At 49.0% G+C, this 15,000-nt stretch overlaps 1 protein-coding gene across 1 annotated transcript in view; it reads right to left on the bottom strand.

The window, feature by feature from the left end:
• si:dkey-215k6.1 (transmembrane protein 132C) overlaps positions 1–15,000 on the bottom strand; it is a 457,103-nt gene that overhangs the window by 4,740 nt on the left and 437,363 nt on the right. The window contains exons 6-7 of the mRNA XM_046348143.1: positions 7,845–8,050; positions 6,155–6,428 (exon numbers count right to left, since the gene is read on the bottom strand). Coding sequence (XP_046204099.1) covers positions 6,155–6,428; positions 7,845–8,050 — 480 coding nt within the window. The remainder of the gene's footprint in view (positions 1–6,154; positions 6,429–7,844; positions 8,051–15,000) is intronic.

Here is a 15,000-nt window from a genome sequence, read left to right as displayed (position 1 = left end):
TAGCTTTACCAGTATCTCTTCTCTGTCCAATTAAATACAACATTCTTTCAAAGATATATTCTTTAAATTAAAACTGCAGGGGGTTCTCTTCAGGCTGCAGGGGGTTCTCTTCAGGATGCAGGGGGTTCTCTTCAGGCTGCAGGGGGTTCTCTTCAGGCTGCAGGGGGTTCTATTCAGACTGCAGGGGGTTCTCTTCAGGATGCAGGAGGTTCTCTTCAGGCTGCAGGGGGTTCTATTCAGACTGCAGGGGGTTCTATTCATACTGCAGGGGGTTCTCTTCAGGCTGCAGGGGGGGGTCTATTTAGGCTGCAGGGGTTCTATTCATACTGCAGGGGGTTATACTCAGGTTGCAGGGTTCTATTCATACTGCAGGGGGTTATACTCAGGTTGGGGGTTCTATTTAGGCTGCAGGGGATTCTATTTAGACTGCAGGTTGCAGGGGTTCTCTTCAGGCTGCAGGGGTTCTATTCAGACTGCAGGGGGTTCTATTCAGACTGCAGGGGGTTCTATTCAGGTTGCAGGGGGTTCTCTTCAGGCTGCAGGGGGTTCTACTCAGACTGCAGGGGGTTCTCTTCAGGCTGCAGGGGGTTCTATTCAGACTGCAGGGGGTTCTCTTCAGGCTGCAAGTGATTCTATTCAGACTGCAGGGGGTTCTATTCAGACTGCAGGGGGTTCTCTTCAGGCTGCAGGGGGTTATACTCAGGTTGCAGGGGGTTATACTCAGGTTGCAGGGGATTCTATTCAGACTGCAGGGGGTTCTCTTCAGGCTGCAGGGGATTCTATTCAGACTGCAGGGGGTTCTATTCAGACTGCAGGGGGTTCTCTTCAGGCTGCAGGGGGTTCTCTTCAGGCTGCAGGGGGTTCTTTACAGGCTGCAGGGGTTCTCTTCAGGCTGCAGGAGGTTCTCTTCAGGCTGCAGGGGGTTCTCTTCAGGCTGCAGGAGGTTCTCTTCAGGCTGCAGGGGGTTCTTTTCAGGCTGCAGGTGGTTCTCTTCAGGCTGCAGGGGGTTCTGTTCAGACTGCAGGGGTTCTATTTATACTGCAGGGGGTTCTCTTCAGGCTGCAGGGGGTTCTGTTCAGACTGCAGGGGTTCTATTTATACTGCAGGGGGTTCTCTTCAGGCTGCAGGGGGTTCTCTTCAGGCTGCAGGGGGTTCTCTTCAGGCTGCAGGGGTTCTGTTTATACTGCAGGGGGTTCTCTTCAGGCTGCAGGGGGTTCTGTTCAGACTGCAGGGGTTCTCATTTATACTGCAGACTGGGGTTCTCTTCAGGCTGCAGGGGTTCTCTTCAGGCTGCAGGGGTTCTCTTCAGGCTGCAGGGGTTTCTATTTAGGGGTTCTATTACTGCAGGGGGTTCTCTTCAGGCTGCAGAGGGTTCTCTTCAGGCTGCAGGGGGTTCTCTTCAGGCTGCAGGGGGTTCTCTTCACGCTGCAGGGGTTCAGGCTGCAGGGGGTTCTGTTCTATTTATACTGCAGGGGGTTCTCTTCAGGCTGCAGGGGGTTCTCTTCAGGCTGCACTGGGGGTTCTCTTCAGGCTGCAGGCTGCAGGGGGTTCTCTTCAGTCTGCAGGGGGTTCTATTTAGACTGCAGGGGGTTCTATTCAGGTTGCAGGGGGTTCTATTCAGACTGCAGGGGTTCTATTCAGACTGCAGGGGGTTCTCTTCAGGCTGCAGGGGGTTCTATTCAGACTGCAGGGGTTCTATTCATACTGCAGGGGGTTCTCTTCAGGCTGCAGGGGGTTCTATTCAGACTGCAGGGGGTTCTATTCAGGTTGCAGGGGGTTCTATTCAGACTGCAGGGGGTTCTATTCATATTGCAGGTGGTTCTATTCAGACTGCAGGGGTTTCTATTCAGGCTGCAGGGGGTTCTATTCAGACTGCAGGGGGATCTATTCTGGCTACAGGGGGTTCTCTTCAGGGTGCAGGGGTTTCTATTCAGACTGCAGGGGGTTCTCTTCAGGCTGCAGGGGGTTCTCTTCAGGCTCCAGGAGGTTCTCTTCAGGCTGCAGGGGTTTCTATTCAGGCTGCAGGGGGTTCTATTCAGACTGCAGGGGGATCTATTCTGGCTACAGGGGGTTCACTTCAGGGTGCAGGGATTTCTATTCAGACTGCAGGGGGTTCTCTTCAGGCTGCAGGGGGTTCAGGGGTTTTTTCAGGCTGCAGGGGTTCTCTTTCAGGCTGCAGGGGAGGGGTTCTCTTCAGGCTGCAGGGGTTCTGTTCAGACTGCAGGGGTTCTCTTTGCAGGGGGTTCTCTTCAGACTGCAGGAGGTTCTCTTCAGGCTGCAGGGGGTTCTGTTCAGACTGCAGGGGTTCTATTTATACTGCAGGGGGTTCTCTTCAGGCTGCAGGGGGTTCTCTTCAGGCTGCAGGGGGTTCTCTTCAGGCTGCAGGGGTTTCTATTTATACTTCAGGCTGCAGGGGTTCTCTTCAGGCTGCAGGGGGTTCTATTCATACTGCAGGGGGTTCTCTTCAGGCTGCAGGCTGGGGGTTCTCTTCAGGCTGCAGGGGGTTCTCTTCAGGCTGCAGGGGTTCTCTTCAGGCTGCAGGGGGGTTCTATTTAGACTGCAGGGGGTTCTCTTCAGGCTGCAGGGGGTTCTCTTCAGGCTGCAGGGGGTTCTATTCAGACTGCAGTAGGTTCTATTCAGACTGCAGGGGGTTCTATTCAGGTTGCAGGGGGTTCTATTCAGACTGCAGGGGGTTCTATTCATATTGCAGGTGGTTCTATTCAGACTGCAGGGGGTTCTATTCATACTGCAGGGGGTTCTCTTCAGGCTCCAGGAGGTTCTCTTCAGGCTGCAGGGGTTTCTATTCAGGCTGCAGGGGGTTCTATTCAGACTGCAGGGGGATCTATTCTGGCTACAGGGGGTTCTCTTCAGGGTGCAGGGGTTTCTATTCAGACTGCAGGGGGTTCTCTTCAGGCTGCAGGGGGTTCTCTTCAGACTGCAGGGGGTTCTCTTCAGACTGCAGGGGGTTCTCTTCAGACTGCAGGGGGTTCTCTTCAGACTGCAGGTGGTTCTCTTCAGACTGCAGGGGGTTCTCTTCAGGCTGCAGGGGGTTCATATACTTCAGCGGCCACTTCCTGTCTGTCTCACACTCACCAGCCATACTGTATACTTAAACATGTCAACATTCAATCAAGACAATTTAGCCTAAAGAATAGACAGGTACCAGAGATTAGGAACAGCATTTAACAAAATTGCTGTGCGCCAGAAGACAGCTGAATGTGATTGGTGTAAAAAGATATCGGGGAACAAACATGTCAGAGTCAAGCTGATTCCCCTCACCACCACGGCAGGCGGACCCTTGTTGATTGACACCACTGGGACTTCTCTCTCCGTGTGAGCGAGAAAGAGAGAGAGAGGAGGTAGTGGGAGAGGGAGAAGGAGAGAGCGGAGGTAGTGGGAGAGGGAGAAGGAGAAATTGAAACATCAAAAAATCTGAAGAGTCCTGACGGCTTATAGCCAGCAACGAGGGACAACTCAGTAGAAATTCCCATCCCAAGTCTTTGGAGTTTCAATTATATTGGTGTTAGAGAGCCATCTGTGGGATTTCCGTGCTGCGTGGATGTTTGAGGCTCCGGTCCCTGGCTGGATGGGTGTGACACACACCCAGATGTTTCCAGAAACTGTTACACTCCCCCAGCTACCTCCTTAAAAACACTTCTCACTGGGCACAGACATCAATTCCACGTCTATTCCACGATTCAACCAGTGTGATTCAACCAGTGTGATTCAACCAGTCGGATTCAACCAGTCGGATTCAACCAGTCGGATTCAACCAGTGTGATTCAACCAGTCGGATTCAACCAGTCGGATTCAACCAGTGTGATTCAACCAGTCGGATTCAACCAGTCGGATTCAACCAGTGTGATTCAACCAGTGTGATTCAACCAGTGTGATTCAACCAACGTTGATTGCCTTTGCGTACTTGTTCATCGTCACGCAATTTAATTTGAGCTGCAAAATCACTTCTGAAGACTTAAGTGAGCATGCGCTCACACAGACACACACACACACACACACACACACACACACAGACACACACACAGACACACACACAGACACACACACACACACACACAAACAAACAAAACACACAGGCAAAGGAACAGCAGATATGCTAACACATAAAAGTAGTTTGGAGTGTTGTCATCTCTCGCTGAGAGAATGTAATTAGGACGATGGATGGGACGTGTGACGTCATCTTTTCATGGGCCAATGGCAAAGGGGCTTCTGGTGTGACAGCTAAAGGACTCTGGAGGTTGTTTTGTCGTCTTCATGTATTTATTCTTTGCTGGTCGTATTGTCTTATTGAAAAGCGGTAATGAGGCTGTGCTCTCAGCATTATACCGTCACCACTGAGATTACAGCCCCAAATCTGACAGCTAATTGAGTTCATAATGATGTTGTGTGAGAGCTTATGGCTGCCGTGCTGCAAGGGAATGAATCAACATGGCTATGTTGTGTGGGGGGTAGGGGGGGGGCCTTCAATCTGATTTTGGATGTGAGAACCATGCCATTACTCCACAACAACAAAAAATAATTATGTGCAAATATAAACAGACAGCTGATGTTTTGGAAAGGAACTGGTATACAGGAAACTGCCAAAATAAAGGAAACACCAACATAGTGTCTTCATAATGCATTGTGCCGCCACGAGCCAGAACGCCTTCAATGCGCCTTGGCATAGATTCTACAGGTGTCTGGACCTCTATTGGAGGGATAGAACATCATTCTTCCGTGAGAAATTCCATAATTTGGTGTTTTATTGTTCAATTGGGGTAAAATGTGGTGACTGAAACGACCATGGCTGGTGACTGAGACGACCATGATTGGTGACTGAGACGACCATGGCTATTGACTGAGACGACCATGGCTATTGACTGAGACGACCATGGTTGGTGACTGAGACGACCATGATTGGTGACTGAGACGAACATGGCTATTGACTGAGACGACCATGGTTGGTGACTGAGATGACCATGGCTATTGACTGAGACGACCATGGTTGGTGACTGAGACGACCATGGTTGGTGACTGAGACGGCCATGGCTATTGACTGAGACGACCATGGTTGGAGACTTAGACGACCTTGGCTATTGACTGAGACGACCATTGTTGGAGACTGTGACGACCATGGTTGGAGACTGACGACCATGGTTGGAGACTGAGACGACCATGGTTGGAGACTGGTGACTGAGACGGCCATGATTGGTGACCATTGACATGGTTGGAGACTGAGGCGACCATTGTTGGAGACATTGCTGGTGACTGAGACGACCATGGTTGGTGACTGAGACGACCATGGTTGGAGACTGAGACGACCATTGCTGGTGACTGAGACGACCATTGCTGGTGACTGAGACGGCCATGATTGGTGACTGAGACGACCATGGTTGGTGACTGAGACGACCATGGTTGGTGACTGAGACGACCATTGCTGGTGACTGAGACGACCATTGCTGGTGACTGAGACGACCATGATTGGTGACTGAGACGACCATGGCTGGTGACTGAGATGACCATGGTTGGTGACTGAGACGACCATGATTGGTGACTGAGACGGCCATTGCTGGTGACTGAGACGGCCATTGCTGGTGACTGAGACGGCCATGGCTGGTGACTGAGACGACCATGATTGGTGACTGAGACGACCATGGCTATTGACTGAGACGGCCATGATTGGTGACTGAGACGACCATGGCTATTGACTGAGACGGCCATGATTGGTGACTGAGACGACCATGGCTGGTGACTTAGACAGTTCCCTGCAGATCTCATTCACTGGTTAAGTCTACAAAGTGTCACTCTCGGATCTGGTTTAGACGGCATGGTCTAAACCAGTGGAAGATGTTTTGGGAACCACACTGAGGGTGGGGAGGCCCAGGCTTTAGCTCAGTGGGCTAAGTGTGTACCTGGATGGGGATGAGCCCTAGGCTTTAGCTCAGTGGGCTAAGTGTGTACCTGGATGGTGATGAGGCCCAGGCTTTAGCTCAGTGGGCTAAGTGTGTACCTGGATGGTGATGAGGCCCAGGCTTTAGCTCAGTGGGCTAAGTGTGTACCTGGATGGTGATGAGGCCCAGGCTTTAGCTCAGTGGGCTAAGTGTGTACCTGGATAGTGGTGATGCCTAGGCTTTAGCTCAGTGGGCTAAGTGTGTACCTGGATAGTGGTGATGCCCAGGTCCTTGCCCATCAGGACGCGTCCCTCCAGCAGCCGGGCAATGCGTGGGTCTTCCACCTTCAGGTAGTCCAGAACCAGGTCTGTGATGTCTGCTTGCCAGTCCACCCCCAGCATGTAGACTAGCTCCCCGCCAGGGGCTGCTGGCTCCGCTACAAAGTGGGTGAGCACCCTCACCAGGGCATACTGGTACTGAAGCGTGCAGCCTTTGCCCTTCCTCTCATCATCCTCATCATCCTCACTGTCGCGGGTGGGCCTACGGAGGGGGAAGAGGGACATAGAGATGTTGGTCATGAACCAACTGCCCCTGCAGCACATGTTATTCATGCTAATACCAGTAGGCTGGCAAAACATTAATCCCCTGGATTAGCCTGTTCAAAAAGCACAGTAAGGGTTTGATGTTGTCTAGAATCTTCACTCCACAGCATCTGAAGTTTCTGCCGTTTTTTCAGCTCTGTGTAATGGAATGAAGCTGAAAAACCACTTACAAAAACCTATGTGAGCACACACATCTTTTAACAGCCCCCCCCACCCCACCACCACCACCCTCCTTGTGTCTAAAACACTGGTGAGATTACAGGAATCCTGCCCCATTTCCCAGAGGGCTTGGCGCCTCGGTGTGGTGACTGGTGGGGGGGCCGTCTTTAAAGGCAGGGAAACAAAAATTGGCCAAATTGAAAAATGGGCCCTGCAGAGAGAATGAAGGTCGTTGGCTGGGCAGGTAGGCAGACAGACAGACAGACAGACAGACAGACAGACAGACAGACAGACAGACAGACAGACAGACAGACAGACAGACAGACAGACAGACAGACAGACAGACAGACAGACAGACAGACAGACAGACAGACAGACAGACAGACAGACAGACAGACAGGCAGACAGACAGACAGACAGGCAGACATCGGCGGGAACAACAGCAGCACCCTCCTCTCCCCTCACACCTCGGGCTCCAAATGGAATCACATGACAGAGCAACATGAAATGGAACCTTGAGAGCGAGACCATAACATGTACTTGCGACTAAATGGGGAAAGAAGGAGTCCAATGCTTCAATGTGCCATGGCTTGACAGATGTATTCAGTAAGCATATGCCTAGTCTGCTGTAGGTACATGCATGTCAGAAGCTGTGAGCAGTGAGTGATGCAAGAATATGACCTAATAATAGTTGTCCTTAGTAACAGCTGTGTCAGTCAAAACCTTGACCTGACAGGAAATAGCAGGAAGCGCTGGCTTCTTTTCCATAATGTTGTTTCACACTTACTACCCACATCCTGCAGTAGACAATAAAGCCCTATACACACACCATGCCCAATACAACACATCATTTCCCAAACCCACATGCAGGTAAAACATTTAGAATAGTACATGGAACAGGAATACACACTCATACGCACCATTTTTCTCTCCCTCCCTCCCTCCCTCCCTCCCTCCCTCCCTCCCTCCCTCCCTCCCTCCCTCCCTCCCTCCCTCCCTCCCTCCCTCCCTCCCTCCCTCTCTCTCTCTCTCTCTCTCTCTCTCTCTCTCTCTCTCTCTCTCTCTCTCTCTCTCTCTCTCTCTCTCTCTCTCTCTCTCTCTCTCTCTCTCTCTCTCTCTCTCTCTCTCTCTCTCTCTCTCTCTCTCTCTCTCCCTTTCTCTCCCTTTCTCTCTCTCTCGTTCGCTCTCTTTTCACCTCTTGTTGGAAAAGATGGGCACCCTCCATCCCTTGACCTGGCTGAGTTCCGTGTCAGACACGTCCATCTGCAGGGGCAGACGAGGCACCCACACAGTCAGCTCCAGCTGGGTGCTCAGGTACAGGTAGGTGAAGTTGACCATCAGAGACTGCCTACCACGCATCTCCTTCCCATTCACCAGCACTGTATCACAGCCAGGAGACACCTGAGAGGGCACAAAGCAGAGTCCTGGCTGTTATGAGTGTGTGTGTGTGTGTGTGTGTGTGTGTGTGTGTGTGTGTGTGTGTGTGTGTGTGTGTGTGTGTGTGTGTGTGTGTGTGTGTGTGTGTGTGTGTGTGTGTGTGTGTGTGTGTGTGTGTGTGTGTGTGTGTGTGTGTGTGTGTGTGTGTGTGTGTGCACGTGTGTGCACGTGTGTGTGTGCGTGTGTGTGCGTGCGTGCGTGTGCATGCGTGCGTGTTTGTGACATGAGTAGCCCGTGTGCACTGTGTGTGTATGAACGTATGAGTGTGTGACCTTTTGTGGCTTTCAAGCCCCACGTTTGTTGTGGTGTGTCCGCTGTAGCATGATGGGTGTTTTTCTACAGGCCTCAGTAAGAATCAGTATTAGCAGTACTAGCTGCCACCTTGCATGGATGCCTCTTGGAATCCCACACACAGCATTTCACCTGTCACCAATGGTTTCTGAATTTCACACACAGCATTTCACCTGTCACCAATGGTTTCTGAATTTCACACACAGCATTTCACCTGTCACCAACGGTTTCTGAATTTCACACACAGCATTTCACCTGTCACCAACGGTTTCTGAATTTCACACACAGCATTTCACCTGTCACCAATGGTTTCTGAACACAATTTGAAACTTTTACCTTTTCTTCACCTGCTTGTGTGCAATTTTTTTTGAAAGACGAGTGTTACATTTTTAAAAAGTGATCTTCAAAATGATATTTTTCCATGTGTTCTGTTCAAGATATACATGGTAAAGATCCTGGGTGAGTTTTGCATTTTCCTCAGCTAATGGTTAAGGTTAGGATTGGTGAGGGGAATCTGATTCTAGATCTGAACCTAGGGGAAACTGTAACCCAGAGCAACAACAGAACAGTGTGAAAGAGAAGGATTGGAATTATCAAGTGCCATTCACCCAAAAGGCTGTCATTACCATAGTACATGCAATACTCAGGCACCACTTTACTCTAAAGGGGTCGTTTATTAAGAAGGATAACATAATGGGGTGAAAACGATCTATGTTCATAATGTAAAACATAATCAAATGTTCAATAATGAGGAATATTTTTTTATGCTGATGACTAAATTATACAATGTTGTGAATGTTACATGCCTCACACCTGCTGAGGTTGAAAACACGTCCTGCTGAGGTTGAAAACAAGTCCTGCTGAGGTTGAAAACAAGTCCTACTGAGAATGAAAACATGTCCTACTGAGATTGAAAACAAGTCGTACTGAGAATGAAAACAAGTCCTACTGAGATTGAAAACAAGTCCTACAGAGAATGAAAACAAGTCCTACTGAGATTGAAAACAAGTCCTACTGAGAATGAAAACAAGTCCTACTGAGATTGAAAACAAGTCCTACTGAGATTGAAAACAAGTCCTACTGAGAATGAAAACAAGTCCTACTGAGATTGAAAAAAAGTCCTACTGAGAATGAAAACAAGTCGTACTGAGAATGAAAACAAGTCCTACTGAGATTGAAAACAAGTCCTACTGAGAATGAAAACAAGTCCTACTGGCCCCCCAATGGTGGGCGTCGTGAGGGAGTTTGCCCCCCAATGGTGGAACAAACTCCCTCACGACGCCAGGACAGCGGAGTCAATCACCACCTTCCGGAGACACCTGAAACCCCACCTCTTTAAGGAATACCTAGGATAGGATAAGTAATCCTTCTCACCCCCCCCCCTTTAAGATTTAGATGCACTATTGTAAAGTGACTGTTCCACTGGATGTCATAAGGTGAATGCACCAATTTGTAAGTCGCTCTGGATAAGAGCGTCTGCTAAATGACTTAAATGTAAATGTAAATGTATAGAGGCTGTCCTAATATGGACACCGTGCAGTCTTGACCAGGTAACATCTGAGAAAGAACTGTTGAACCTTTAGCCACTGAGCCCAGATGAGGAAGCATAGATTTGTCATTTTCGATTCCACCCTAATCTAACTCGGTGCTCCCCAGTGATCACGTTGGCATTTGAGACAATTTTCCACACGTTACCTGAAATTAGACAATGTCCCAGTTGTTGATTATGGCATTCGATCTGTCTCCTCCCATTTTAGTCCTTCACTCCCCCGAACAAGTTCTTGACCTCTCTCAAACATCATCTTTCTTTCTACTCCCTCCCTCCTTTGTCCTCCCTCTCGATCTCTCTATCTCTGATGTGATGATAGATTAATGTGGCCTTGGATACTTAATGACACCCTGGTGGTTAACATTAGCAGCAGTGGTTCATCGCCGTGGGATACACGCCGAACCGTGTCAGAGCTTGGGCGGTCGGCTGCCACCTCTACTCGGCATTGACTTCACAGTCCATTCAATGCTGTGTGAACATCTCATTCTAGGGGTCAGGGAAGGGACACTCGGGAGAGAGCAGTCCGTTTCAGATAATCACCTCTCTGTTAGAGCAGTGAAGCATGTTGAAATAACAAGGAGAGGAGAGGGTACTTCTATCCTAAACATATCATTGGTTATGTTGTCTCTAAAAGCTTTGAAATTAGGTTCTCTGAATGTCTAGCTGATCATACAGATTCAGAATTTGTTTTTTCCATACTCGCCTTGCTCAAAATCTGTAAGGGAAAGGCAGACACACAATGGTAAGAGAAAGGCAGACACACAATGGTAAGAGAAAGGCAGACACACAATGGTAAGAGAAAGGCAGACACACAATGGTAAGAGAAAGGCAGACACACAATGGTAAGAGAAAGGCAGACACACAATGGTAAGAGAAAGGCAGACACACAATGGTAAGAGAAAGGCAGACACACAATGGTAAGGGAAAGGCAGACACACAATGGTAAGAGAAAGGCAGACACACAATGGTAAGGGAAAGGCAGACACACAATGGTAAGAGAAAGGCAGACACACAATGGTAAGAGAAAGGCAGACACACAATGGTAAGAGAAAGGCAGACACACAATGGTAAGAGAAAGGCAGACACACAATGGTAAGGGAAAGGCAGACACACAATGGTAAGGGAAAGGCAGACACACAATGGTAAGAGAAAGGCAGACACACAATGGTAAGAGAAAGGCAGACACACAATGGTAAGAGAAAGGCAGACACACAATGGTAAGAGAAAGGCAGACACACAATGGTAAGAGAAAGGCAGACACACAATGGTAAGAGAAAGGCAGACACACAATGGTAAGAGAAAGGCAGACACACAATGGTAAGAGAAAGGCAGACACACAATGGTAAGAGAAAGGCAGACACACAATGACTTAATTTCCTTGGTGATGACAAGGGTTGAAATGTGTTTTAACTCCAATGCAGTTAAATATTTTTCCTAGATTTTGACCCAGGTTAGTGTGCTGTGCTTTTACACCATGCTGTGATGCACACAACCAATCTATATGTACAGGCTGTGTGTGTGTGTGTGTGTGTGTGTGTGTGTGTGTGTGTGTGTGTGTGTGTGTGTGTGTGTGTGTGTGTGTGTGTGTGTGTGTGTGTGTGTGTGTGTGTGTGTGTGTGTGTGTGTGTGTGTGTGTGTGTGTGTGTGTGTGTGTGTGTGTCTGTGTGTCTGTGTGTCTGTGTGTGTGTCTGTATCTGTGTGTCTGTGTGTCTGTGTGTGGGGGGGGGGGTGCGTGCGTGCGTGCGTGCACATGTTGCGTGACTTTCAGAGGAGGCTGGTGGGAGGAGCTATAGGATGACAGGCTCATTGTAATGGCTGGAATGTCATAAATGGTGCTTGCCTACGGAGCTGTGAGGGGAACGGCACCTCAGTACCTCCAGGCTCTGATCAGGCCCTACACCCAAACAAGGGCACTGCGTTCATCCACCTCTGGCCTGCTCGCCTCCCTACCACTGAGGAAGTACCGTTCCCGCTCAGCCCAGTCAAAACTGTTCGCTGCCCTGGCCCCCCAATGGTGGAACAAACTCCCTCACGACGCCAGGACAGCGGAGTCAATCACCACCTTCCGGAGACACCTGAAACCCCACCTCTTTACGGAATACCTAGGATAGGATAAAGTAATCCTTCTCACCCCCCCCCCCTTTAAGATTTAGATGTACTATTGTAAAGTGACTGTTCTACTGGATGTCATAAGGTGAATGCACCAATTTGTAAGTCGCTCTGGATAAGAGCGTCTGCTAAATGACTTAAATGTAATGTGGTTTCCATATGTATGATGTGTTTGATAACGTTCCATTGATTCCATTCCGGCCATTAGATTGAGACTGTCCTCCTATAGCTCCTCCCACCAGCCTCCTCTGGTGGCTTCAATTGGAAACTGGAATCAGAGCGGAAAGCAAAAAACAATTAGCGCGGACAGCAGTGAAACAATAGGAGATATCCTTCGAGTGTCTCGCGTGGACAGTAAAACAAAGCCTTGATGAATCATTCTACAAGAGCAATTGCTCGCAATTTGCAATCTGATAAGACCAACTCTATTCAGCAAAAAAAAAAACCACACACGACAACGTTCATTCCCTCACGTGTATCTCACTGAACACGCAGACGGCAATCAGAATCTGATCTCCCGTGGGTGATTTAATTACTGTGCTTCGCATTTCCACAATTAAGACACAGAGGAGGAGATCTGATAAGAAGCTTGTGTCTCTGCCTCTCATCCTCCTAGTTGCTTATCACCACCGCTCTCCCTCGACGTCTCCCTCAGTCCGTCAGTCCCTCTAAGACTGGACTTGTTATCATCAAAGAGACTTGCTTTCCTCTCTGTCAATCTTTTCTCTCTCTTTCTCTCCCACCACCCATTTTCTCTCTCCGTTTCTCTCCCCCCTCTCTGTCTCTCTCTCTCTCTCTTTGTCTCTCTCTCTGTCTCTCTCTCTCTGTCTCTCTCTCTGTGTGTCTCTCTGTCTCTCTCTCTGTCTCTCTCTCTCTGTCTCTCTGTCTCTCTCTCTCTCTCTCTCTCTCTCTCTCTCTCTCTCTCTCTCTCTCTCTCTCTCTCTCTCTCACACTCTTTCTTTCCCTCTAGAGTGAGGAGCAGGTGTTACTTCGGCTGTGATATCTGAGGCCCGAGCGTTCCCAGGCATCTGCCGCCTCGGCCTGTCCTGGCCTCATCACATTCCTGAATATGGCCAGAGAGTAGAAGCAGCCAATTCAATAGATACCAGGATGTAACTACAAATATTCACAGCTGTGCACATGTCTTAGTCCACAACAATATGGACCCCCCCCCCCCCCCTCCAAAAAAAAACGTATCTTTCAATGATCTCCCAAATGGCACCCTATCCCATTTATTTTGTCCACTCCTGGCACAGGGCACTGATGAAAAGTAGTGCACGGTATTGAGAAATAGGGTGCCAATGATCTACACTATATGTTACTGTCCATATTCGAATGTTTTGTTTTGAATTCTAACCCCTTTTTCTCCCCAATTTCGTGATATCCAATTGTTTTTAGTAGCTACTATCTTGTCTCATTGTTACAACTCCCGTACGGGCTCGGGAGAGATGAAGGTTGAAAGTCATGCGTCCTCCGATACACAACCTAACCAAGCTGCACTGCTTCTTAACACAGCGCGCATCCAACCCGGAAGCCAGCCGCACCAATGTGTCGGAGGAAACACTGTGCACCTGGCGACCTTGGTTAGCGTGCACTGCGCCCAGCCCACCACAGGAGTCTCTGGTACGCGATGAGACAAGGATTTCCCTAACAGCCAAACCCTCCCTAACCCGGACGACGCTGGGCAAATTGTGCGTCGCCCCACGGACTTCCCAGTCGCGGCCGGTTACGACAGAGCCTGGGCGCGAACATAGAGTCTCTGGTGGCACAGCTGGCGCTGCAGTACAGCGCCCTTAACCACTGCGCCACCCGGGAGGCCCTCATATTTGAATGTTGATTTATTTGTTGATGTTATATTGGATAACTGTTGTAAAAACAAGCAGTAAGAAAGCTAGTGTCCCATAGGGATAGTAAAATATGTATTTTCAGCCTGATGCTAGCCCAAGTGTAAACAAAGACATTCCCCCATGTCAGTGCCAAACTGCTGAGCCATGGCGTTTGAAGATACTGAAAAATGGATTTAATCTCTGTCTATATTTTGGAAAGAGGAGCACGGCATGAGGCCTTCTGTTATAGGGCAAAAACCAGGGACATGTCCTCACCTGACATCACAGGAACAAACTACGTCATATCAAACAAAAGGAGATAAAGGTATGTCAACCAATCAAATGTATTTATAAAGCCCTTTTTACATCATCCGATGTCACAAAATGCTGTACAGAAACCCAGCCTAAAACCCCAAACAGCAAGCAATGCAGGTGTAGAAGCACAGTGGCTAGGGAAAAACTCCCTAGAAAGGCAGGAACCTAGGAAGAAACCTAGAGAGGAACCAGGTTTTGAGGGGTGGCCAGTCATCTTCTGGCTGTGCCGGGTAGAGAGGAACCAGGCTATGAGGGGTGGCCAGTCCTCTTCTGGCTGTGCCGGGTAGAGAGGAACCAGGCTATGAGGGGTGGCCAGTCCTCTTCTGGCTGTGCCGGGTAGAGAGGAACCAGGCTATGAGGGGTGGCCAGTCCTCTTCTGGCTGTGCCGGGTGGAGATTATAACAGAACATGTCCAAGATGTTCAAACATTAAAAGATGACCAGCATGTTAAAATTATAATAATCACAGTAGTTGTAGAGGGTGCAACAGGTCAGCACCTCAGGAGTAAATATCAGTTGGCTTTTCAAAGTCGATCATTCAGAGCTAGAGACAGCAGGTGTGGCAGAGAGAGTCCATGTTAGAAGTTCTGCTGAGATTGAGGCTGTCCTAATATGGACACCATGCAGTTGAGTACCTTTTTTTTTAAAGTGTTTTTAAACACGAGTGAGTCAGTGTTCTGTTGTTAGGCAGAGGGTGAAAAGGATTCAGGTGATTATCAATAGGCTGAGAGAAAGTGGAGTGGAGACCAGCAGCAGAAACTATACAAAATGGATATACATTGGCATACATCAGTGTGTTTTTACAGATCGTGAAACTGAAAACAC

This window comes from Oncorhynchus gorbuscha, linkage group LG04 (genome assembly GCF_021184085.1).
Source record: "Oncorhynchus gorbuscha isolate QuinsamMale2020 ecotype Even-year linkage group LG04, OgorEven_v1.0, whole genome shotgun sequence".
Taxonomy (NCBI): domain Eukaryota; kingdom Metazoa; phylum Chordata; class Actinopteri; order Salmoniformes; family Salmonidae; genus Oncorhynchus; species Oncorhynchus gorbuscha.
Note: the sequence above shows the minus strand (reverse complement) of the source record. Positions and strands in the feature narration are given on the sequence as shown.